The following is a 25,841-nucleotide window of genomic DNA, read 5'->3' as shown; positions in this document are numbered from 1 at the left end:
TATCTGAGTTTAAGCCAAACATTTTTTTCCAGTGAGTCTTATATGTATCATAATTAATTTCAAATTATTTTAAATTGTCTTTAGAACTGAAAGGGCTGTATTAAACTGATAATGTGGAACCCTTACTATTCTGTGTTTCTCGACCTCTGCCTCCCTCTGCCACTCTTTAAAAATGGGCATTCCTGCTCTCAACTGTTTTGCTACCTCTTCTGCTTGGTGAATAACTTCTCGAGTACTTCCCCATGTCTTTTGTTGAACCACATTGTTCACAGTATTCTTCAGATGCATGATTGAAATTGCAAGTCCATGCAGCTTGAAAAGAAGAGCTTCTGCATTATGTTCATCTTCGCAGGGCAACTGTTGCTCAAAATCCTCACATTTCTGCAATAGAGGTAATACTTGTTTCACATATACTGTGTGGAATATTCCAAAATACTGCATTTTCTCAAAATGGTCCCTGGTTTTCTCATGACTGTTTCTCTGCTTGGCTTGCTCTTCCATTGGGCTGAAGATGTGGGTGGGCTGTGCACTACCTGACAGGTGCCCTGCCTCATCCAGTGAGGCAAACTGGGTGTCTGTACTTTTAGTAGGTTCCCATGATAACTGACTCTGATACAGATATGGTTGGGGTGAAACATTGGGCATGGGTGAACTTGCAGTATCATCAGCTGGGATGGGAGAAACTGATCTCATCTGCTGTGATGCTTGGTTTTCTTCTTTTTCTTCTTCCCAATCTTGAGTTGTAGGGGCACTTGAGAAGTAAACTCCACAATATCCGCACATGGTGTTATCAATAGTGATGTGTTGTATGAGATTTGGAAGGCGATTGTCTTTGGTCGATGCAGATGCTGCCTGACTTGGTACTTGTCTCAGTTGATTGAACTTCCTGCACGCTCGAATTACCAAAAGACAAACAACAAGCTTCTTTTCCATCTCAAGTCTTTTGGCTGACTTTTCTGCATCTAAGATCTCTTGCTCATCGAATTCCTCCATCTCTTCCCCATAGATTTCTACTTCCTTTCCTGTATCTGAGTAGCTGTTTGCTGTGGCTTGAACATCTGTGAGAGGCATGTTATATGTGGGGAAGAAAGATGCAGGTCTAACTGGATGATTGACCAATCCCTTTGCAGTGCTGGACTTTTTACCAATTGCACCCCACACGCATTGATACAGACACTGGTCTCTATGACGTAGCGCTTCTTGCAGTACTTCTACAATACCTTGAAGCCCATTTGCCTCTTTTGCTGCCTTAACCCTCAAGTAAAGCCTCTGTGGCAAAATTTCTCTGTCAAGTCTGATGGAGTTCAAGGATCTGCGGATCAGGACTTCACAATCAGGAGGCAAGGCTTGGTTGGTGTTGCACAAGAGAGTAAGTATCAAAACTAGGGTCCGTTCTGTCTCCCCACTCCTGATGTATGCAACAGATGAGAAAGCATCTTCAATCACATTGAACTTTGGGTTGTGATTACCACAGAGTATCTTCACCATGGTAACCATCATCCTAGCAACGACGGGGTACCACTCCCTAGGCCAAGTGCAGTGTGTCAGGCTCATCCACATGGCATACTCTCCATCCCTGATGAAGTCATAGAGAGACAGCTGAGCCAGGTACCCTGACGGCAAGCACAGGACAACGCCAGGGGTAGTTTTAGCTACCATGCTGAGGAATAAGGTAGTGGCCAGCTCCATCATCCAAACCTAGCAAATATAAATATCAATTTATAAGTGAAAAATTTACAGAATATTTTGAAGTACATTTGAATTACAAAGTTACAAATCCATTTAGGACCTTTAACGGAAAAGGTATGACCAAATAAGATTATCATAATTAAAATAATATTATTTAAAGTCATGGTTAAGTCACAGGTTTATTGTAAAGGTAATTCAGAAATATACAAAACATATCAATCTTATAACTGGCTAAACTAAATCATTACATCTGCATACAGAGAAAACATGAACAAAATTGATATATCATCAAACCTACGGTATTGGCAATAGAAGGCATCAGTGGCTCTGTAGCACGGTCTGCAAGTTTCCTGATGAAGTTCAGCACCAGTGCTCTCATGGCAGTTATGGGGTCCAGTTTGCTATGGAGCTCTTTGGAGAAATCGATAAACCTGCTCATCAAACTGATGAACATGTGTCTGTTCCCCCTTTCTCCTACATAGACCATACCAATGTCCTTTGGCACTTTATGTGGGGCAACCTTCTTACTAGCTTCTGCTGAGTAGCCATCAGCAGTCTTTGTAAGCATTCCTTTCAAGACTTCAATTTTGACCTTAAGCAGGCGCTGTACATTGAAGATCAACAGGAACAAATCTGTGTTGGACAACTGATCTTGAGGACACTTTGTCCACTCATACTTTGCCCATCTCTTTAACTGATCTTCTACAGCCAAGCTTCTAATCCTATTCATCACTTCCCTAGCTTCAAAAGGAAGAGAGCAGAGATTCCTGTGGTGACCCTGAGCAGGAAAGAGCAATTTGTACAAAGCCAGGCAAGAGCCAAACCTTCCACCAAGCTCTTTTCTGGGCCTCAGGTCTTCAAGCTGCCTTTTGATGGTGTCCTTGTGAGGCTGCTCACATGCCCATTCTACTGTAGAATCTAAATGAATGAGTCTGAGGATGCTATCCAAGTGGTGCAGCAGGTGATCCCTTTTAGGTTCTTGCCTCAGTTTAGAACATGATCCAAGTTCTTGACAGGGCTGCCCAGCAATGAAGTCAGGGCAGATCTCTTGCTTTTTCATGTGGCTCCACATCATAGCACGGCACTTGTTTATACCATTGCCAACTTTCTTAAGAAGATCTTGGCACATTTTCTCATGGACCAAATTCTTTGGCACTTGATCTTTATCCAAATCTTCAGTAAGCAGGAGGTCAATCCTGGCAGCTTCACTGGTCTTTACTTTCCTAACTTGTTCCCTATCGCCCTTTTCTATGCCATAGTACAGCTCACAGATGTCAAGCATGGCCCTTTCAGTTTGAGTGTGCTTTACTGGACTTTTCGGTACAATGAGGAGGAAGTTGGCAACACTTTCTACAGCATCCCGTACTGGCAAAACGTGTATGGGTAACAGCTCTGGAACTATCTCCATTAGCACCTCAACCACCTCCACTTGTCCACCAATATTGTGATTTTTCTTGAAAAGATCAGAAGAGATTTTCAGGAGCTTAATATCTTTTCTCAACTTGGCAAGATATAGCTGAGCTTCTGCCTGCCCATTGCTATCTTCACAAGCAGAGAAGAGCTTTTCAGCTTCTTCTAAATTCTTCAGGATGTTTTGCTTTATTGTAGGACTGGACATATTCTGCAGCTTCATCCTGCTGCTTATCATGAGACACTCTGCCCTGAAATGTGGATCATCCAAGCGCTCGGCATACTCCAGGGCCTCTTCAACTTTGCCCTTTGACTTCAGAAACTTTGCAGCTTCCATGGACTGACCTAAAATTTTTCATCAGTTCAGAATCATATGTAAACAAGAAGTTTTTTCACAATTACCAAGCCTACCCAAGTCTACCCAATATCCAGCAGTAATGTGGTACCATTTCTTAATTTTTTCTGGTAAGCATGGCAAGTAAATTCTGACATTGTAACCTACTAGAAACGCAGCTTACTTGTGAATATAATTTCTAACCCTATTCAAATACTCACCATTCCTTTTATACAAAGCAGCAACACCAGCTATGTTGTTTCTTTCTTTGAGAAACTGAAGTTGTCGTTCAAAGGGAAGGCGTGATAGGGCTGCATTCATGGCATCATACTCTCTGCGATGAAAATGCAATTTTGCAGCTTCAAAGCAAAGATAGTCCATGCTATGAAGAGGACTTGGGGCTCCATTTATTAAAGCCTGTGGCAGCATCTTTCCATGAGACACGTATTCCTACAGAAAAAAATAAGAAAATCTATTAAGTCTCCATCTCTCTCACTGTATATTCATAAACACACCCATGCATGCAAGGCATCTACACACATTCTTCTTGCATGCATGCATGCTCTTGTTAGGAATTGCATGTCAATGGCCTATCATAAAACTGCATACTGTGTCATCTCCTCACCTGTGCTTTAATGTCATATCTTTCACGGACATCTGCTGCTTTCTGGAACTGATCCACTGACACATGTATCTCAATGGCTTTCCTGAAGTCAGAGGATTGCTCATAGCAATTGGCAGCATCCTGGTAATACTTGACTTTTTTGTAAAGGACAGCTGCATCCCTGAACTAGAAAATAATTGGACCGAGTCACATTAAAATCACTTCAAAAGAATCACAAATTTAAAACTAAAATGTTAAAAGCAATCAAGTATGTTTCATTGTTATGCTTAAAAAGTATTTATAATTAATGTATCAATTTTCTAAAGCATTAAAGAGCATGCCTATTTATAAACACACTTTTTTTGAAAATGAAACAATCCACAGATCATTAAAAGGCAAAACTACACTACTTAAAGAGATTTGCATAGCATTTTCATATAAGTAGTTCATTGTGTTTTGCAAAACTGATGCACACCTTTGCCATCTTCTCAAACAGTCTGGCTGCCAACAGGAACTCCTTTGCATTGTACAGACACTTGGCTGCCTCAGATGGCATACTACACTGCAAGAACTCCTCAGAAGCCAGGAGAAACTCCTGTTTCAATTTGTGTGGGTTTTCTCTCAGTCTCTCTGCACTCAGAGCTCTTGCTTGAGCCAAGGACATTCTTTCCAGGACTTCTTCACCACCTGTTATGTTTATATTCTCAGATAAGATTTATATCATTTTCATCATAAAGTTATAAATTGGTTAATTACCATCAATAGAAGCTGAGTGCATAAAAATGAATAAATGTTCAATACAGTCTGGATAGGCAAGTCTGATAAAAAAAGTTTGCAATAAACTAAATATGTTGTCTAAATATCTGTTCATTAGGTCATTACATAAGTATAAGCAATATCCCAAAAGGACAACACTCTACAAGGTGTCTTAATTTGCATTTTCATACTAAAGATATATATCCTACCTCTTCTGTAACATTTAGCAGCTACTTGGTACAACTTGTGATTATAGAAATAATCACCTCTCTTCACCCACTCCTCTGCTGTAGAAGTACATGCAAACATTGCAGATGACAGACCTGTTAGAAATAAAGGTTTACATGAACAATATTGGTAAGTAATTAGAAATAAAGTCATGTCACACTTAATCTATTTGATTTTTTTCTAAAAATTAACTAATACTCAAATCCAAGACAAATTTTAATTAATTAAAATATTTAGATAAAGAGTTTCGCCATGATCATGCAATTATATGACTAAACAGACAATAAAATTGGTTTCCAGACTAGAAAAATATAACTGAACATAATGTGGTTACCCTTTCTGGCAAACACAAAGGATGGCTCATTTAAAAATACTATCCTGCTCCCTGTCCCCACACCATTATTTCCCTGTGTGTGTGTGTGTGTGTTATATGTGTGTGTGTGGGCATGCGAGTATGCATGCTCCAAGTATGTGCATGCATTTGAAGTGGACATTGTGAGTGGGTACAAAAAATGTAGTTCTTATGAAGGAGGAATAATACCAAATGTGATACTTGGGAGTTTTCATAAATACAAGGCATCATCAAAGCATCAGCTCACAGTCACTCCATTTCTTACCGTCATCGCTGCTGTCAGATCTTGTCTCCACAACATCCATCAACCTTCTTCGAACAAAATATTCAAACATAGGTGCCCTCTTTTCCTCGTCCTGATCAAATATCCAGACATTGACCCTGGCCCGGGTCAAAGCTGTGTACAAATACTTGAGCTCAGAGTTCAATACTTTGTGTTTCTCTGGGCTAAAGTCTAATGGTCTAGGACGGACATTGTCATACTCTTCATCTGGAAAAATTATTTAAAAGATAAATAGAATATCAATATAAAGAAAAGTTGTGTTTTTTTTCTTGATTTGATTGCACTGCAAGCTTTTAAGATGGGAGGTTTTTTAAAGATTATTATCAGAAATATCATTCTTCAGCCACAGTTTAAATAAGTTTATCATTGTGTGTTCTCAATTTTTCAATGACAGTTTCCATCATGACACCCCAAATAATTTTTTTCAAAAATTCACTTTAAGTAAGTATGTTTTTAATGGTACCTCAAAGGCATGAACCATCACTTACCAATATCCAGTTCCACAAGATTATCTTGTCCTTTCTCTTGGTTGTACTTGTACTGCTCCAGCAGCTTGTCCAGGTGACCTGTCACAACTCTCCACTCTTTGTAAGCCTGCAAGAGCATTGACACTTAATTGTAAATGCTGACATTTATTTCCTGAATATCAAAAAATCTAAAAGAAAATTAAAAGTAAACGACTATTCAGCATTTGTTAAACTGATGAATTACTATGGCAGCAGTATCATGTTTCAATTAATATAAACCCCATCCCCCACAAAAAAATCCACAGCAAAACAAACTTACTGGGGAATCCTTGAAGAAGTTGTATAGCAGGACATCATCAAACTCCAGGCCTTTGGATTCATAGATGGTCAGCACCAGGGCCAAACTAAGTTCCTCTGGCAAGTTGCTCTTTGCCTCCTCATTGGCAACTAAGATAACCTGGTGGGCGCCAAACTCAATCTCAGACGTCTTCCTTTTGTTTCCTCTCAGCAGTAATGCAAGGTCACTGAAACTACAGGACTGCAAAAGAACTGGTTTGGGTCCAAGGAATAAGCCCTGATCTCTCTCCAGTCTGTCAAAAGACTCTGGAAAGAACTTCACCAAGAGATCAATCACACTGGATGCCAGGTCCAGGATACCTGCATGAGAACGGTAGTTGTGGGTGAGCTGGTACACCTTCTTGGGGACAGCCACTGCTGATGTCTTGCCCACAGCTTTGAAAGACTTGCTTGCATAGTGGAATAAAGTCTTGAGATCATCAAAACGGAAGGCAACTCCTCTCATGATGCTCTGGGCTGTGTCTCCTGTGAGAAATAAAGAATTGGGGTCTTGACAACACCGTATGAAGAGGGAAAGTTCACCCTGGGTAAAGTCTTGGGTTTCATCCACATAGATTTGATGAAGGCTCCACTGCAAGACTTTAATATCTTTCAATCTGCGGTAAATATGGCTGATCACATCACATTCATCAAACAGCCCCTTGGTCAACTTGATCTGACGGTATCTCTCAAACATGTCATACACCTTGTTCCGATCTCCGGAGAAGTTGGGTGCCCTCTTCTGTCCAAGCTCTAGGTATCCCTCTCTGGAAAGCTCACCCTTCTCAGTGTGCAGGGCCTCTACAGAACCCTTAATGAAAGACATAATTTCCATCCAGACTAATGTAGGGTGGTAGTCAATCTTCTCCTTGTTCACTTTGGTCCAAAGCTCACAGGCAAATACTTCATATGTTACCTCTCGCCTTGGATCAGTTTCCTTTGGCTGCGGTTGGTTGGTGACATCCTCATTTTCAGGGTCACCTGGTAAAACTGTGTCATCTTCATCATCCTCCAACTCACCATCAGAATCATCCAGATCTGGGATATAGGTCACACTTGCTTCTTTTTCTCCCCAGCCCTGAATATGCCGCTTCAGGCTGCCATCTTGGTTGCGTGGAAAAAATGAATTCGGCAAGGATCCATCAAGAAGCATCAGCCACTGTTTGGCTGTGATAAACAGTGGGAACTGAGCAGGGTGGGCTTCCTGTAGACAATTTGGCAAAGGAAGGTCTTCCACTTCAACATGAGCATTGGCAGGTTCCCATGCATGACTCAACTCCCTGAAATTTCTCTTCACTTCACTGCAAAGCACAGCATTTTTAGTAACAAACACTTGATGCAGATGTTCCATGATCGGGGCTTCCTGAGTGTTGCCAGGTTCTTGTTGGCAGTCTTCTGTGTTACATGTGGCACCTTTGCTGGCTACATCCAACTTTTCTGATTCATCAGCTGATACACCATCATCATCATCATCATCATCATCATCGCCATCATCACCAAAATCAGACATTTCTGATGTATCTATAAAAAACATTTTAAAAATCAAAACAAAAATGCATGTAAAAAAAATTACTTAAAATAATTCATCATGCACATGACCTGATTTTATTGAATATATATATATATCAAGAGAAACAATATCCTCCCATTAAATAGCAAAACTACTGTATTTGTATGATAACATTACGTTGATATTTTTGGAGGGTATAATATGACACATAAATACCTTTGTTATTAGCCTTATCTGCCTTTACGTCCTGGTGCACAAAGGTGACACTACGGGGAATCAAGGGCTCTCCAGCCCTGGCGGCTTGCTCCCAGTAACGTGAGAAGAAGGTCCATAGGCGATACAAGCAGCAGGTGGTTTTCCCTAAACCAAAGGAAAGTGATACAATCTATCTTTAAAACTGAATATCTTCTTGTGAAAATACATAGGGTGTTGACAGAAAGGTCACATGACCATCTAGATTAGAAAGCCTAGAAATTAAATACTGTTCAAAAATGAAATGCATAAAACCAGAGGCATTCATATATTTTTGTTATACATAATACAATTGAATGAATGAGTAAAATAACAAAAAGACTAACCTGTCCCACTCCTGCCTAGTAGAAGGATTGATTGTGGTGGTTTTGGGTTCAAGTTGATAATGGCATGCTCTAATTCTGTTACCCTGAAAGGAAAGTCTACTTTGGTGTCTTGGTTGAGAAGAACATTGTTGACCAGAGCCGATGTGAATGAATAGAATTTCATGATGTGGTACTCTGTCTCATTGGCACTTGCTGGTGGAAAGAATTTGGTCGAAGATTCTGGTTTAGGCATATGTGGCAGAGGGTTAGGTGGCTCCTTCTCCTCTGTGTCCACCTCGTGGAAATACATAGGTATTCTCTGCTCAGTGAACTTGTTTGAAGGGAAGTCCTTGCGTTCCATGCCTTTGAGTTTCTTCTGAATAATACATTCCTGTCCTCTGTTGAAAGATGTTACAATGCTGTCAATTTTCCTGGAGACATTATCGTGATCAAAGACAACATCCCACACTCGGATGACTTCAGAGTAGATTCTCCCTCCAACCACCCCTTCTTTGATAGATTCCATGCCAAGTCTCTGCTCAGCGCTCTCACTGCAACGTGGAGAGAAAGCAATGGCCAGTTCCCAGAGAATACGAGCCCCTTTGGTCAGCTTGGCCTCATACAACTTCATTCCAGCATTTTTGGCAGCCCCCTCCAGTCTCTTGCAGAGATCTTGTCTCCAGTGGCCATTGCCAAGGAATTGGATTTTCTCTATGATTCTTCTTTTCATTTTGATTTCCAACTTTTTCTCCCGCAGTAGTTTCCACAGATTGGCTGTGCATTCTACCTCCCATACCAAGTCATCAAATAGGCTTGGGTCAACATCTTGAGGTTCTTCTTCCAATTTATTTTCCTGTAGATCAGTCTCAAGGTCATTTTGGATTTCATCTTCTTCAATTACTGCTGTTTTTCCTACACCAGAGTTTTCATTGTAAACACCATGTTCAACTTTTGCTTGTCCATCTTTAACAGAGGCTGCACTGGACAAAAGCATACTTGCAGAATCATCTTTCCATCTTTTGAGTTCCATTTGTGGCAAGTCTAAAATGAGAGAAGATATTCTCTTCCTTGTGTCTTCTTTATTCATCTTTGGAACAATGCTAGTTGTGCCCTCTTTCTTCAACAAATGAGGTGTTATGTCTGTCTGAGCTGTATCCTGTCCGCATGTTATATCTTTTTGAGCTGTATCCAGTGCTTCATTAGCAGTAACTTCATCATCAGCAGGGAGAACAGCTGATTTCTCATTTTCCTTCTGCTTGCCTTTCTTTTTCCTTGGTGTGGGAGGAGAAAAATCTGGATAGAATTGTTTTGCCTGTTTCATATACTGCATCCTTCGGTCATTTCCCTTCTTCAACATCTGCATTGCTGTTGAACCATCCCTGTTTCTCACCAGTGGGTTGACCTTGTTTTGAAGCAGAATCCTGGCAGCATTCACAGCATGGGGAGAGCAGGTGCCCTTTGCTATCACATGGAACAAGGTGTTTCCAGTGCCATCTACAGAGGAAGGCTCTAGCATTGGATACTTCTCTGGACATGTTGAGTAAAGTTTAAACAACTGTTCCAGCAAGGAGAAATCACCTAAAATGATAATGTGTACTTTTTTTTTTGCCATGTGTACTTTACCCACAGCGAAGGTCCAGTTTATGTTTATATACAGGTTGTCAACATGCTGGGGAAATGAAACAAAGCATGTCGTTTAACTAATCTGGCATGCTTGTGAACATTGTAAAATAGAACTATTAAAAGCTTAACCATGCAATTTCAACTGGGTTTTAAATTGGTTTTAGTTACAACCCTAGACATTCTATAAATAATTATTTTGAGGCAGCTGTAATATGGTAGCATTGTCTTGCATGTCAGTAAACAATATGTTAACCCAAAGAAGAAATATAAACACCTAAACCAAACAACAAGGCTGTAAAGCACAATTGCTGACAACTAGAACAAACAAATAAACTTGTACCTTTAGCTTTCATTCCAATGGAGAGAGCTACATGCAGGGGTGTGTCATTGCTGGAGAGAGAGAGGGGGGTGGGGTTTGCTCCTTCCCTGAGCAGCAGCATCACCATTTTCATGTCCTCACTCTGAAGACTATGGCTTAATGGTTTTATTTTATCACTACCAACACCATCTGGTGAACACCCATGCTTTAAGGATAATGAAAATTGAAACATAAAAAAAGAAACATCTGTCATTTTTCATAAAATCTGTCTGTTTGGAAGGCCATTTGGCTGGCCATAAAAAGCAAAATCTCAAACAACATGATGTCAACATGCTACACATACTGATACAGAACAAAAAAGAAAGAATTTTATTACTCAAAATCATAATTTTAAACAAACATTCAACATCAATAAACAAATGCAGAGATATGGGGGTACATGTAATCCAAGGGTACACAGGCAGCTGTATCATACAAACTGAGTGATACAGCAATACTGAAACACACGCAGACTCTAATAGAGGTTGTCCGGGTTCTCAACAAGAAGACCACATTTCCCCGTGATTTTACGAGATCTGCCTTGAGGTGGGGTTAAAATATGGAGACCACAAGGAAGTAGAGCAGCGATTTCTTTACTTGAAAAATAGCTGAACTTCCAAATTTTTTGAGCTACAGGCTTGTTCTTTTTTCACTTTATAAAGAAAAAGTATTGATATAATATGTACGTACAACTGACGTGAGATTCATTTGCAACCTTTTTGTCACTTTATGGGAGTGGCATGACTGTTTTGCTTTCAATGAGATCAATGTTGAAAGTAGGTCCATGTACATTCTACAAGCATTGGACATTTGTAAATAAAATAATCCAGTGCTGTCAAGGGCTTAATTGCTTCATTTTTAGGTTATCATAATTACTAAATTTAAATTTTGAACAACAAAAGCTTCATAACTGCAACTTATTTTTCTTTATAAATGTTTTACTATTAAACTTTATTTTTAAAGAAGTAAAATAAAAACATTTGACATATCATTTACTGATGGATTGCATATCAGAACATTAGACTTGCCTGCATCTTTGTTTTAATTTCACTAAATTTATAGTAACTAGTTCAAAAAGCTCAAATTTGATCATAAAGTTAATTTTCTTCATTTATTTACTTATGAAAATGATGCTATAGAAACTAGTGGATAGCATTCACAAAATGTAAGTTTTATTGTGATCACATCTGACTTAAATGACAGGAAATATGGCAAAAGAAAGTATTAAAATGGACAACATATAAGTTGAAATGTTCACAGAATCATTGCATTTTATTGACAGTTATACACAAATACAACAAATAAACACAACATCAAAGGCGAACTTGTATTTGTGATCCGAGTAAATGATATGAAAAACAGGTGTCATATAGTTATTAAAAAAGTCACTACAGTAACATAAAAATGATACTAGCAAGAAAAATTATTTTCTTCATTAAATTACTAGTGCAGTACAATACATAGGCATATATATATATATATATTCATAAAACCAAATATTTCATTTTAAAGTAATAAAGAAAATGCCTGATACTGTAAGTGACACCCAGGCAAAAATGCCATCTGTTGATTCCTGATATAATTTTAGTCAACAACATAATAATTAAGGACATAAGAGATTAATATACACTGAGCAATCTTCAACATCTGATTATCCTGACCACATGATTCTCACAGTTCTTGCCTGGTTCAATAACATGTGCTGTGTCTGTCATGTTCTAAAATAAAAAATAATTAACTCACTTAGTTTTCTGAAATATATATCATTATGTGATAAACGTTGTTGTAAAATACCAACTCTATTTTCTATCTTACTTGCAATTATCATAACTGACCACCCGGCATGGAATGTTACAAACGCAACTGAACATTGTGTATACTTAATAGGTGTGGAAGGTTCACCAGTATTTCATAATCAGGTACATGTTATATGGAGACAGGAATGGTATAAGCAAATTTGTCTGATATAGTTACCAGGCCCGTAGCCGGGGGGGGGAGTTTGGGGGTTCGAAAGAACCACCCTTTTTGCTGGGAAAAGATCCACTCTGGGTACAATTTGATCTATGTACTTGAGGATTTTATGGTAAAAGGTCCACTTTTTCAGAAAACGACCCCCCCCCCCTCTAAAATTGCTGGCTACGGGCCTGGTTACCGTAAAAGACTATTAATCACAAGTACTAGGGCTGTATTACGTTAATAAACCATGGTGTCCTGTTAACTACACACACAAAACGTACTTATTAATATGTCCCTCAACCGTTGATGATACGGTCTATACGGTGATGCCATGAAGCCAGTGACGTGTCAGGTGCTAGTTGTCTGTAGTTGGTCCCTTTCTTCCTACAAAATACTGCGACCTGATCTGTACTTAAAATACGTCGGCACTTAGTCCTTTTAATCTGATCAAGCCCAACTTCTCTTTCTTTACTTCACTTCTCTCGCCAGTCGTGTCCGTCATCCATGGTCATTTTCCTGTTTTTTTCGCTTAGCTTTAACTGCAATGCACCCTACGACACAACATTAGCAATTCGCCATTGCGTTGCTCTATCTCAAATTACATGACAACGCCAAATTTTACTCAATGCAATCCTATAACATAGACTTGTGCCCCACCGCGAGAGAAGTTTTAATGGCAGATTTTAACCCCACCTCTCGTGAAATCTCGCTCCAATCCAGGTCTCGTTTGACGTCATCTGCTGCGCAGATGTTCAAAATAGGCTATCTCGGATGTTCCCCATTGAAACCCCCCTGATATAGCCATGGGGTTCAGAAAAAGATGAAGGACAGTTTGGTGGGCCTTAAAAATCACCATGTCAGTTTAAAACATTACTTTTGTACTACATATATGGTCATTTCCTTTTGCATAGTTTTGTTGATGTCTATTGGTGTTGCGTTTCAATTTCTTTTACATAAGTTCAAATTATAAATAAAGCAAATTCGGGCTTGAAAATTGCCTCCATAAAATGTTACGTAAGACTGCATGCAATAAACGGCTGTTGTACATAAAAATTAGCATACAAATGTAGAGAATTAAAAAAATTAAAAAAGGTGACTGATTCATGTACCTTTCAGAATATATGTACCAGGTGTTGATAAAACAAATCCATGCTCATACATGCATGTTGATTTAGTTCCATAAATGATAGCAAAGATCACATGTAATTTTCTGACAAATTCTGAAATATTTCATTGGTTGATAATGCTACTGTACCAATATAACTGGTGCTCACAAGCAAAGATCCAAAAATGACCCTTACGAAAATTTCCTATAGGATCCTATAGGATTCCTATAGGATCCTATAGGGTCCTATAGGAAATCTTATAGGATCCTATAGGGCACATTTCCTATAGGATTTCCTATAGGATCCTATAGGAAATTGTTGTAAGTTAAAACCTTGAGAAAAATGCATATCTTATAAACATATATCATTCTAAACAATAGATATTTGATATAGGTCCATTTTATCAATTGAATTGTCAATTATATATCACTATTAAAGCAAAAATGCTTTTTATTGTTTATAATGCACAATCTTATAGTCTTCTATAGGATTCTATAGAAATTCTTTAATTTCTTTTTTAAAGAATTTTTGAAAAAAATTGATCATTTTAAAGTAATCTTTTATAGAGAAATATTTTATCATTAGGAATGTTTTTGTACCAAATCATTGAAGCTGATTTTTTTTTAATTCATGTTCAGACCATTACAAAAATCTTATAGGAATTTCTATAGGAACCTATAGGAAATCCTATGCTAATATAATTCATTTAGGGAATTTTTATAAGCCAGGTTGAATGAAAAATAATGAATCTGGTTTAAATATTAGTATATGATTTTGATTTTTAATTTATGTTCAGACCATTACAAAAATTCCTATTGGATCCTATAGGAAATCTTATAGGAATTCCTATAGGAAATCCTATGCCAATTCATATAGGTAATTTTTGTAAGGCCAGGTTGAATGAAAAATAATGAATCTGGTTTAAATATCAGTATATGATTTTGATTTTTAATTTATGTTCAGACCATCAAAAAATTCCTAAAGGATGCTATAGGAAATCTTATAGGAATTTCTATAGGAACCTATAGGAAATCCTATGTTAATCCATATTAATTGTGAATTTTTATTAGGCCAGGTTGAATGAAAAATAATGAAACTGGTCTAAATATCAGTATATAATGTATTTTTACTTTTTGTGTGATCATATTCACTTCATATTTCATATTTATTGAAAGTCAACCTTATCTAATTAGACTGTACTTGACTAGCTTGGCTGTTGTGAAAGTGCAATCCTGCCTAATATATAAAATATAATGTAAAAGTAAGTGAACATTTAGGGTATAGTACTAGCTGTCCCTCATAAAGGATAGGAAACAAGGACAAATTAATGTTTATAAAGATAAGTTTTATGCTCAATCACTTGTAAGATTTAACAGTCAACTCAGGCCTGTAGCCAGGGGGGGTTCGGGGGGTTCGAAAGAACTGCCCCTTTTGCTGGAAAAAGGTCCACTCTGGGTAAAATTTGATCTAGGTACATGACATTTTTATGGGAAAAGGTCCACTTTTTCAGAAAAAGAACCCCCCTTTTGAAATTGCTGGCTACGGGCCTGCAACTGATGTTAGCTAGAGAATGCCCTACTCCACCAACCATAACCATAGATTCAACAACTGTGAATTTCTTTTGTTAGCTTGGCACCTATTATTAGGTCACTACTCCTGTAGCTATTGTTACACTAGTAACAGTAACCGCCTATTAGGTGTTATCAGATGTGTGGTATCCTGTCTAAGTCTTTGTTTATATGAGACAAGCAGCAAATGAGTGTACAGCTATCAAGCCAGTTTAAATTCAGGAGCATAGTGGAAGGGTACAGAGTGTAGAAAAATCAAATTGAGGAAGGTATGTATTACAGTAATGCATTGGATCATTTGGGCATTTAATCAAATTGAAAATGAGATGATTGATCTAATTTGTAGTGTACCTTGTAAACATCATATCTATATTACATTAAACAAGTTATAATTTATAAAGTATAGCTTCCCTTTTAGCCAACAAAGAAATACTGTTTATTCTCTTTATTTCTTATAAAACTGTGATCAATTGCTCATCAAAATATTTCTATAAATGCAGTTGAATCAAAAAAAAAAAAAAAAAAATTACATTTCATATAACTTTTGGTTTGTGATTTATTAAAAATTATCTATTAATGTTATCCACAACTGCCTCAAAGGAACCATCATGATATATAACTGAGAAAGACCTATGCTAATAAATAACATACAATTAACATGTTAGAGAGGCTGTCAGGGCAAATTTCATTACCTCACATGTTCTTCAGGATCGTTTATTTGCCAAGTTTTCTTTTCATTTAATTTCTTTTCAACCGTAAATGTGAGGTAAACACCATAGTTTGTTTAAAAATATTTTTTGCTTACCTATACATATTGGAAATGAAATGTGCATTGTGAAAATCTGACCATTTTGCTTACACGGAAGCTATAAATTTTAACTTGGAGTTGCTTTTTTTGTGGTTTGGACTGATGATTTAAGTCAAGCAAAGACTGGTCAGAATATAGGGAATTACTGTTTACCCTCGGAAATTAGTTTTCCATGAGTTTTTGAGACTTGGCCCTGGCCCTTGGCCCTGACAGCTCTGTAATGGCCCAATTGCATATTTAACCAGAGTAGAGTTTTCTCCACTGCTGATTACTGCATTTTAAAATTCGTTTCTGATTGTTCCTGTGGGCTTGGTTCTATGAAATATGTTCAAGTTCTTAAAAATTTTTTTTTACAAATTATCCAGCTTTAATACCTTGTCTTTGAAAAAAAACAGTTAACTAATAAAGGCTATGAAATGCTCAAAATAAAATTGGTGCAATAATTATTATTGATCTCATTAGAAAATTTTTCCTTCATCATTTTGCATTTTTGTAGACATGTACAATTAATTGAAATTCACAATGTTTTTCTTTTAGATTGTGTCTGCAAATTGTTCAACACAACTTAGACGGAGTTTAAGAAGACTATCACAGTAAAGTTGACCAATGTGCAAAAGACTTTTGTCTAAAATTCTTCAATTATTAAGTGACTAAAGCAGTATGCTGACAATGTACACAATCTGGCCAAGGGAGGTTTTAGCCACTCATTCTGGCAGGAGTTCGAACGCACACAAGAAAAAGACAGTGATGCCACAGCTTGACAAGACATATTTGATCCTTGTGATAACTTATAGAACTTATAATTCAAAAGCAGTAGCAGCATCGTTAAATTTGCAAAAATCTATGAAACAATTCTCTAGTAAGCTGGTTGCATAGCATACTGTGGAATATGTACATTTATACATTTTTATATATTGAATAAAGAATGTAAACATGATACTCTCTTTTGTTTTGAGGGACCAGTGCCTATAACCAATTTTGCCTAAGTTCCAACAATATATAAAAAGCTGTAAAAATATTCAAAACAGTTAATATAAATTTCTATAGGTTCCTATAAGATTTCCTATAGGATCCTATAAGATTTCCTATAGGATCCTATAGGAAATTGGGCCAATTTCCTATAGGAACCTATAGGAAATTCTATAGGATCCTATAGGATATTCTATAGGATCCTATAGGAAATTGGGCCAATTTCCTATAGGAACCTATAGGAAATTCTATAGGATCCTATAGGATATTCTATAGGATCCTATAGGAAATTGGGCCAATTTCCTATAGGATCCTATAAGATTTCCTATAGGATCCTATAGAATTTCCTATAGGTTCCTATAGGAAATTGGGCCAATTTCCTATAGGAACCTATAGGAAATTCTATAGGATCCTATAGGAAATTTCCTATAGGAATCCTATAGGAAATTTTCGTAAGGGGATGCAATAAAGTACCTTTCAGACATGGCTCCATAGAAAAACGCTCATGATATTATTATCTTCAACTCTGCCACTTCCATGCTTGCATGGGAAAGTGCATGCTTGCCTACTATAATGTACAGTTAACAAGGATTTTGTGTGTGGTTTCTGAATACAGTCCAATGTCACCTACCTTGAGGAGAGCAGTTACCAGATCATATTTGTGCACACTGACATCTCTTTCATCATGGCTGCCGAGGAAATGCGCAATGGAGATTCCTGCAGTGCTGCAGTTGTCTGCAAGACCACCTTGACCTTTCTCATGACCATTGCCCCCTCCAAGCAGCAACTTCTGAACTGTTTGCCATTTTCCACTCTTGGTCAGCTGTTTAATGACCTGTGTCCATATCTTCTCAGGTAACTTGCAGGAGATTCTAGAGGGGATCTCTAAAAAAAATAAATAAAGCCATTTGACATGCGATAGAATTCGACCACCAATTTAGACAATTAGTTTTCTTGCACAATCAAAATATAATGGGCCACACCAATCACAGCAGATGAGAGCAAAAGAAAAATTATAATAATTACAGATTATTGTTCATAATTTGCATTAATCTTAGTTACTATATATTTGACTTAAAATAATTAATCCCAACAAAATATTGCAAAATGCATAAAATCTCTCCTGGGTCCACTTACCTTTAAAAGTAGGAACAATTTTGTCTACAACAATATCTAGTGCCTCTGATGCCTTAGCATTCAGTTTTGAGGCACTGCTGTTTTCCTCCAAGAACTTGCAGAGTGATCCAAGTGCTTTCTCAAACTCCAACTGGGCAAGGCACTCTTTTCCCCTTTGGAACAGGTCTACTGGCTGCTCAGTATTTCCTACACAGAAGGAGAATTTAATACGAATACAGTCGGCAGCTTCTAAACAGTTTTTTTTCATGGAGATCAGTTTAAACAGACCAATCATATATATGTACCATATTCTGTATTCAAGATAAAAGTTGTTGTATCATAATGTTGTTATATGTATTTCCCATTTGCATTACGTAATTAAAAATGCTTGATAACTACATGTACACGCCATCTTGGTGTCACACTGTTACATGGTACCAGAAGTGGGGAAGAATGTTAAAGAATGTTTGTATTTATTCTGATCGTGTTTATGGTAAAATAAGCGAACAATGTATCTTGAAGCATAAGATAGTTTAATAAGAATTTTTTGTTAAAAAGAGGAAGATGTATCATAATGTTGTAATATGTATTACCCATTTGCTTTACGTAATAGAGATGCTTGATGGCTACGCGCCATCTTGGTGTCACATTGTTACAGGTTCTTGAGGGAATCTGGCAGTTTTGGAATTTAAAATTCAAACATAATGATGTTCTTCTGCAACCAATTCTTTTAAGAATGTGGTTCAGTGCCAGTTAGTGATTTTCTAAATTTGCCTACTCTTCAGTCTGACACATATATACTCTTCACTTCAAGGCACATAATACATCATAACCACTTTTCCCTAGAGAACATACACAGTATGAAATATGGTTTATGCATTTATATACTAAAACATTACTTACCATCCCCACCTTCATCAACTTTGTGTACAACATGTATATCCTTAGGCCTGGCACCCTTGGAATATGAGTCAGGTTGTCCCCCGGGGGATTCAGGACCAAATGATTGTTGTACACCTGGCTTTTGCTTCACTTTTTTCTTGCCACCAGATGCAGGTTTACCATACTGTTGACTCTTTTTTCCTGTGGAAAAATATCATTCACTTTTCATGGCTTGAAAAAAATGATGACAAAAATTCCTAATGGAGTTCAATAATAAAAAAAGTATATTTTTTCTAACCGTCTAAAAGATTAGAGATTTGTTGGTCTTTCCTTACAATCTCTTAAAAATTTGTTCTGAGCTCTCCTGTCATTTGCTTTTTTTTCAGTTTATTATCTTTCCCAGCCTTAATCAATATCAAAACATTAAATCACTCACCATCTCCACCTCCATCAACCTTGTGTACTGTCTGTGTGTCCTTGGGCCTAGCACCCTTAAAATCAGTTTGACCAAAGTGGGGTTGAGGGGGTTGAGGAGAAGGTTTTAGGTCAGTTTTTCTGTTAGTATCAGTTGCAGGTCTACCCCATTGTTCCCCTTTTCTTCCTATATAAAAACAAGTACTACTTCACTTTTCAACATGAAGTTGTATATAAATCTATATAGAAGTGTTTACAAGTTTCATCAAACTTTCATATATATTTCTTATTTTCAGTTCTCTTACCTTTTGATGTGCTCTGTCTCATTCTCTTGTCTAGCTCACCATACAATGCACTCCCCTTTGGTATGTAGTCTATGGCAAGCTTTCCCTCTTTATTTCTAATGCTGGAATCTATCTAGAATTTCAAAAAAAAAGTCAATCAAGCAGTAGTTTTTAGAAGTAATTTCTATGTTCACATTGGAAATGAATGTGTCAGATGATAGAAAAAGAACTTTTTTCACTCAGTTTAAAATTTCCTTCTGAATCAGTTTTTTTTTTTTTTATCATAGGTTAATTCAAATTACTGTTAAATAATAAATGGATTTTATTATTTCAAATTCTTTGAATACTATTTTCAAAAATGTATTTTTCTATTGTGAACCAAGCACCAGTTCTGTGGAATGGTCATCGGTACTTGTACCAGCCATATCTAGTTTTAGTATTTGCATTCCACATTAAATTTCTTTGGTACCTGTAACAATTTTTGCCCATGAGACTAACAAGGTCACCTAACTGCCTTAAACAAATATAGTCTTTTTAGAAAATGGACAATAACTGCAAATGTTCATGGGTTGAAATCAACAATTAAAAAATACAGGAACAAAGCCATGTACTCCTTCACGTCTAGTCCTTCATACTTTCTTAACTCTCTGTGACTCTGTCTTGATAATAATAGAACTGTCTTAATAGTTGGCATTATTTCAGAACATATAAAAGTGATACTAACTTTTTCCATGAGTTCAAATGTGACTTCCCCAAAGAAAATTGATTGTTCCCTTGCCAGTGCTTTGGCCATTTTGTGCAGGAGAGTATCCCCACGGGCATCTTGTACTGCCTTAACCCTGTCTGGGTTGGAATTTACCAAATGCCACAAAAGGTCTGTATTTGCTAGAAAAACATTCTGGATATTTATTTACTAGTAAAAAAATTTTCGAAGAATTGCCCCACTGATAAGAAATATCACCAATACTTTTTTACTTGTTCTAAATAAATCAATACATGTAAATTAACTGAAAATCTATCCATTTAAATCATGTCCATGTTAAGTAAACAATTTAGTGGTAGAAACAACCTTTAATGGTACATAAACATTGCCAGATATTCATACTTTAACTAAACAGATAAAACTAATTTCTTTAAAGGGTTCATATTCATCACATACTCTTACAGAGCAGGTAACAAGTTAATCAAACTCCTATAATAATTAGTAGAACTTACAGGTTCTCACTGCAATTCTAAGAGCTGCATGAAATGGAGTGTCCCCTGTCTCTAATGTTATATCTGTTTCCTTGGATCCATGTTGCAGAAGATTGATTGCAAGATGCACAAAACGAGGGTCTGCTTGAGATGCACAGTACTGTAAATATGATTTAATACCGTGTGACAGTGTAATTTTTTACAGTTACAAAAGAAAGTAATTGAAAAGTTTGAATAATATGAAATGAAAAACAAGGCATCAAGGCTGTTTAATGTACAGACAAAAAAAGCATATAATAATAATTCACATTTTAACTTTTACAAAAAACTATATTTCTAGAAAAGTTAACCAATAAGACAGGTTTTTCAACTGAAGCTGTATTTTAGTCCTATGTTATCTTTCTGTAAATTTGAGAAGAGTAAGTGACATGGTTTTCCCCTAATGGTCACTATGGGGGCACTGCCCAAAAAAGGATTTTCTTCATTTTTTATGCAATATTACATAATGCTTAACAATAACAGCATAATGACCATCAATTTCTAAAAAATAAAATAAAAGTATCAGGGATATTCAGAAAATGTGACTAGCAAAAGTCTTCAAGCCCATGGAAGTTCAGAGTCACACTGAAAATGCAAAAAATGTAAACAAGAGATAACTGTGATGAAATAAGTTTATTTCCATTTTCAACACCCTCTTTACATAAAACAAAATAATAATCAATGTACTTTCATTTTTAAATGATCTACTAAGGAAATTATTGACATAGGAAATATATCAATAGAACAATTTTAAATGTGCGATTTGCTCCATTCAGAGATTCTAGTGAATAACTGAATCTGACAAACTGCAATGATATGAGTTTATTTCCATTTTCGACACTTTATTACACAATACATAATAACAGGTTTACCATCATTTTTATATAATCAACTAACAATATTGTTAGATGCAGAAAATGTCAAAAGAACACTTTTACATATCTAATTAGTTCAAAAATGAAATTAACATGCCCAAGAATTAAATCTGAGGAAAAAAAACACTTTTATACAAAAAAAGCATAACTTCACCAAAACTTAACCTATCAAGCTTATTTTAGAACTTGATCTGTATTTCAGTAAGACTGATCACTCCTGTGAGTTTCAAGACAATTGGCCCATCACTTTTCCTTGAAATGTGTTATCAGTGTGGCAAAAAGGCAGAAAAGTGAAAAAAAACAGCATAACTTTTATAAAAATGGCGCAATCATGCGTGCGTATTATGAATATTCATCAGTTCTGTAAGTTTCAAGCCAAAAGGTAAAATGGTTTTCCACTTATCGTGTTATCAGTGTTGCATATATGCTGAAAAGTGAAAAAACAGCATAACTTTTCTAAAAATATCCTGATAATGCCAATTTTAGAACTTGTCTTGCATATTATGAATATTCATCATTTCTGTAAGTTTCAATCCAAAAGGTAAAATGTTTTTTCACTTATAGTGTTATCAGTGTTGTACATATGCTGAAAAAGTGAAAAAAAAACAGCATAACTTCCATAAAAATGGCCTGATCATGCTGATTTTCTAACTTGACCTGGGTTTTATGAATATTCAACAGTTTTGTAAGTTTCACGCCAAAAGGTAAAATGTTTTTCCACTTATTGTGTTATCAGTGAAAGTGCACGGCAGCGGCAGCAATGGCAATGATACATGTAGATGCAGGTGACAGCTATATGTACAGACACATCTGTGTCTGTTCATAAAAAGCAAATGGGTATAAATAAAATCAATGATTGTATCATTATCAAACCATACAAACCTTGATTAAGTTGGTAAGACAGATCTTTTGAGTGCTTATTTTGGGGAACTTTCCTTGGTAATTAAACATGACAGATTCCTTTCTGAAGACTCCAGTTCCCATTAGCAGGATTAAGAGTGTTTCCCATTTTTTCTCTTTTGCCATACGTAACAGCACCTGCGACCACACATTATCACGAGCTCTAACATGTGTTGCAAGGTATATCCAGCCTGAATTAAATCATGAACAAAATCTTTAAATTTTCAATGCATTACCAGTAGATTATTTTCATAATATTTCTAAAGTCATTTGAAATTTGAATGATAAATTTCTAGTAAAACAATGTATTATATTGTATTTATAATATAAGACCCTGTTCCCACACCTACATCGCTCTACCAGGATCAACCCATCTCTGAGGGGATTCTTGCTAAATTGCATTCAGCTTAGTGGCTTATATGTCTGGCACACCTACTGAAGCTGCAAAACGATGGTTAATTACCCCCTAACAGTTGGCATCCCAGACATCAGAGCTACTGAATCCAGTTTAGGGGAAAAAAACCTTGAAGATGAATCGATCCTGCTAGATTGATCTAGGTATGGGAACAGGATCTAAGTCTTCTTTTTCTTTTGCATGAGGAGATCCTAGTATCTGGCTTACATGAAAAATACAATAATTGCAAAATAATAATGTTTAAAAAAATCAAAATTTGCTTTGAGCAAAGCAATTTGGTAAAACCAGTGATTTAATTATGATTTTATCATCACATTTAATATTTTTTGTAAGGCATGCACGTTAATTTCACAAGACAAATTTGATGCAAACATATATTAAATCAGTTTGCACATTTAGTACAACATTTAGCAGTGATTTGGTAAGGCATTAATTTTCTACTTACTTCCAATTTCATGAGACAAGGATACTATTTCCACAATGAAGTCAACTTTAGTATGAAAGTTTTTGCCATCATCTTCATTCACCAGTGCACAGCCATCACTGAATGCCTGAAGAGCTTCCTGGGACTTTTTCAAAAGTTTCAAAGCCTGTCCCGCTCGCCAGTATCCCTTCATAAATATTTTTAGTGTAAATATATTAAATACATACAAATTGCATTGAAATAAAGCAATCATTTACCACTGTTTAATCCTATATAATATTTGTTGGGATCTTTAAAACACATTTTCAATCTGATTTAAATCAACTTAAGGGTCACAGCAAGGAAGCTCGTAAGTCAATATAAATAATTTTCCTGATCCACAAATGAAAATGTTATGCGTCATGTTTCCAAAAAAGTACTTACATATGGGGAAATTTACCTTACACCACTTCCGATTTAAGTCAATACAGTGGAAAGCATCCTGAAGAGCTTGTTGGATGTGTCCCAGCTTTGAAAGGGAAAAGGACCTGTTGCTATACAATGCTGAAATTTCTCTCAAACCTGCACCGCAACTCTCTGCCAGAAAAATGGCATGGTTATAGTGTTCCGTGGCTAGTTCATAGTCACCATGGCCCAAGGCTTGGTTGCCAGTGCCTTTCACATCTTTCCAGCTAAAGAAAAAGCCTGAAATAATGCATATACATGTATATCATACAAAAATAAAGAACTAAGCAATGTACTTTTCACATAAAGCCATCAAAGTGTTGTATCATTGAAATCGAGCCTTCTTTTTGTCATTTGTTAAATTTTAAAATCTACTTTATTTGAACTAGATACAGCTGACATAGTTCTTCTTACTGCTCACAAGTGAGAAGATCCCAATAAAAATTGTAATCTTATATTTACATCTTAAACAGTGGAAAGGACAGATAAAAAGGCAGCAATATTAAAGGATTGTGCAAAAGTTGCAAAAATTTACACATTTCCCTGTTAATAAACAATGATCAAAGTTTACTCAATTCACCATTATAAGTATGTCATGTATGTAAGTATTGATAAAGATATGATATCAGGTACTTACTGTTAACTAGTTTAACTATATGATTACATGTATATTAAGTAGTTTGTAAAGTCAAGGAGAGATGCACACCAGGGAGAACAATGTTTCAGGGTATTTCAAAATGGTAATTATTCAACCATGATATTAAACTTTCCTCAATCATCTGAAGCACCAAATTTTAAGTTCCATTAATAAATGTAGCAATAGTAAAGATATATTTTCTCATATTCCCTGACCAAAATTCTGGAACTTTGCCTATAAGCATCAGATTAACTCTAGCTGTAATAATACCAATTACTTGTTACAATTGCCTTATAGACTTTAAATTAAGGTCTATTGATAAATAAAAAAAAAAGAAAATATTTCACATGCATATTACTTTTCTTGATACAGCCTGTGACAAAAACTTTTGTATTCAGATGAATATACTATAGTTTCCTAGAATCTACTGGTCCAAATCAGAATTCACTGGTCTAAATAAAAATTTCAGAAAGACTGGACATTTTCCTTGCATTAATACTCAACATAACAAGCCCTTGATTTTTCATCTTTTCATGTAGAATCATCATATCTAACAGTTACAGTTACATTTCAGAAAATAAAATTAACTAAAAACTGGAAGCTCTTTTGAAACCTTATATAAAGAGAAAATCTAATGGCCATGTCAGAGGGGTCATGTCGATACTCCCCTGCACTGTAACCCCCCCCCCCCGCACCGATACTCCCCCGCACCGATACTCCCCCGCACCGATAATCCCCCTTCGTAATTTTTTTGTATTATGCGCATCGATACGACCCCATACCCCGTCCCACACGGATACTCCCCCGCACTGATACTTCCCCGCACCGATACTTCCCCTCAGTATATCTGTAATTGTGGGGGAGTATCGGTGCGGGGAAGTATTGGTGTGGGGATGTACCGGTGCGGGGGAGTATCGGTGCGGGGACGTATAGTCATATGTAACCATGTCAGACTGATAAATTCACACATTCTGAAAAATGTACTGGTCCTAATAAAATTTCACTGGTTGCAGGCATACTCAGTGCATGTACATACATGTAGCCTGTAGCACCAAAGGCTTAAGTGTGGCAGACTGTTGATAAAGCCAACAATCTTCAAATGCCTGTGAATTTACATACCTGTACATTATCAAGATGGGGATTTTGAGCCTCTTTTCTAACGAGGTCTTAAAAATGCCAAAGATGAAGTCATCAAAAGAAGAAAAATATCTAAATTAGATAAGTTAAACTCAGATTTCAGACGGTATATCCATGCTCAGATATGTCACATATTTCTTTCTTATTTACAATGTACCAAATGTAA

At 36.4% G+C, this 25,841-nt stretch overlaps 1 protein-coding gene and 1 long non-coding RNA gene across 2 annotated transcripts in view; one reads left to right on the top strand and one right to left on the bottom strand.

The window, feature by feature from the left end:
- LOC112042175 (TPR and ankyrin repeat-containing protein 1-like) overlaps nt 1-25,841 on the bottom strand; it is a 28,873-nt gene that overhangs the window by 2,545 nt on the left and 487 nt on the right. Inside the window, exons 2-23 of the mRNA XM_087014421.1 lie at nt 23,897-24,141; nt 23,479-23,644; nt 22,601-22,809; nt 20,826-20,964; nt 20,335-20,495; nt 19,632-19,743; nt 19,349-19,513; nt 18,934-19,113; nt 18,052-18,237; nt 17,546-17,799; nt 10,490-10,673; nt 8,548-10,104; nt 8,186-8,329; nt 6,443-7,980; nt 6,145-6,250; nt 5,639-5,863; nt 5,003-5,116; nt 4,513-4,724; nt 4,059-4,223; nt 3,655-3,883; nt 1,988-3,444; nt 127-1,698 (exon numbers count right to left, since the gene is read on the bottom strand). Of these exons, the coding sequence (XP_086870547.1) occupies nt 127-1,698; nt 1,988-3,444; nt 3,655-3,883; nt 4,059-4,223; nt 4,513-4,724; nt 5,003-5,116; nt 5,639-5,863; nt 6,145-6,250; nt 6,443-7,980; nt 8,186-8,329; nt 8,548-10,104; nt 10,490-10,673; nt 17,546-17,799; nt 18,052-18,237; nt 18,934-19,113; nt 19,349-19,513; nt 19,632-19,743; nt 20,335-20,495; nt 20,826-20,964; nt 22,601-22,809; nt 23,479-23,644; nt 23,897-24,141 (9,320 nt within the window). The remainder of the gene's footprint in view (nt 1-126; nt 1,699-1,987; nt 3,445-3,654; nt 3,884-4,058; nt 4,224-4,512; nt 4,725-5,002; nt 5,117-5,638; nt 5,864-6,144; nt 6,251-6,442; nt 7,981-8,185; nt 8,330-8,547; nt 10,105-10,489; nt 10,674-17,545; nt 17,800-18,051; nt 18,238-18,933; nt 19,114-19,348; nt 19,514-19,631; nt 19,744-20,334; nt 20,496-20,825; nt 20,965-22,600; nt 22,810-23,478; nt 23,645-23,896; nt 24,142-25,841) is intronic.
- On the top strand, nt 14,932-16,882 carry LOC147763889 (uncharacterized). Its single transcript, XR_015334909.1, has 2 exons — nt 14,932-15,406; nt 16,483-16,882. It is a non-coding gene; the product is annotated as an uncharacterized LOC147763889 (long non-coding RNA).

The sequence above is a fragment of the Lingula anatina genome, chromosome 1, assembly GCF_051362555.1.
Source record: "Lingula anatina isolate TDL-2025a chromosome 1, LinAna3.0, whole genome shotgun sequence".
Lineage (NCBI taxonomy): Eukaryota > Metazoa > Brachiopoda > Lingulata > Lingulida > Lingulidae > Lingula > Lingula anatina.
The sequence above is the reverse complement of the archived record's forward strand: the minus strand, read 5'-3'. Positions and strand labels throughout refer to the sequence as shown.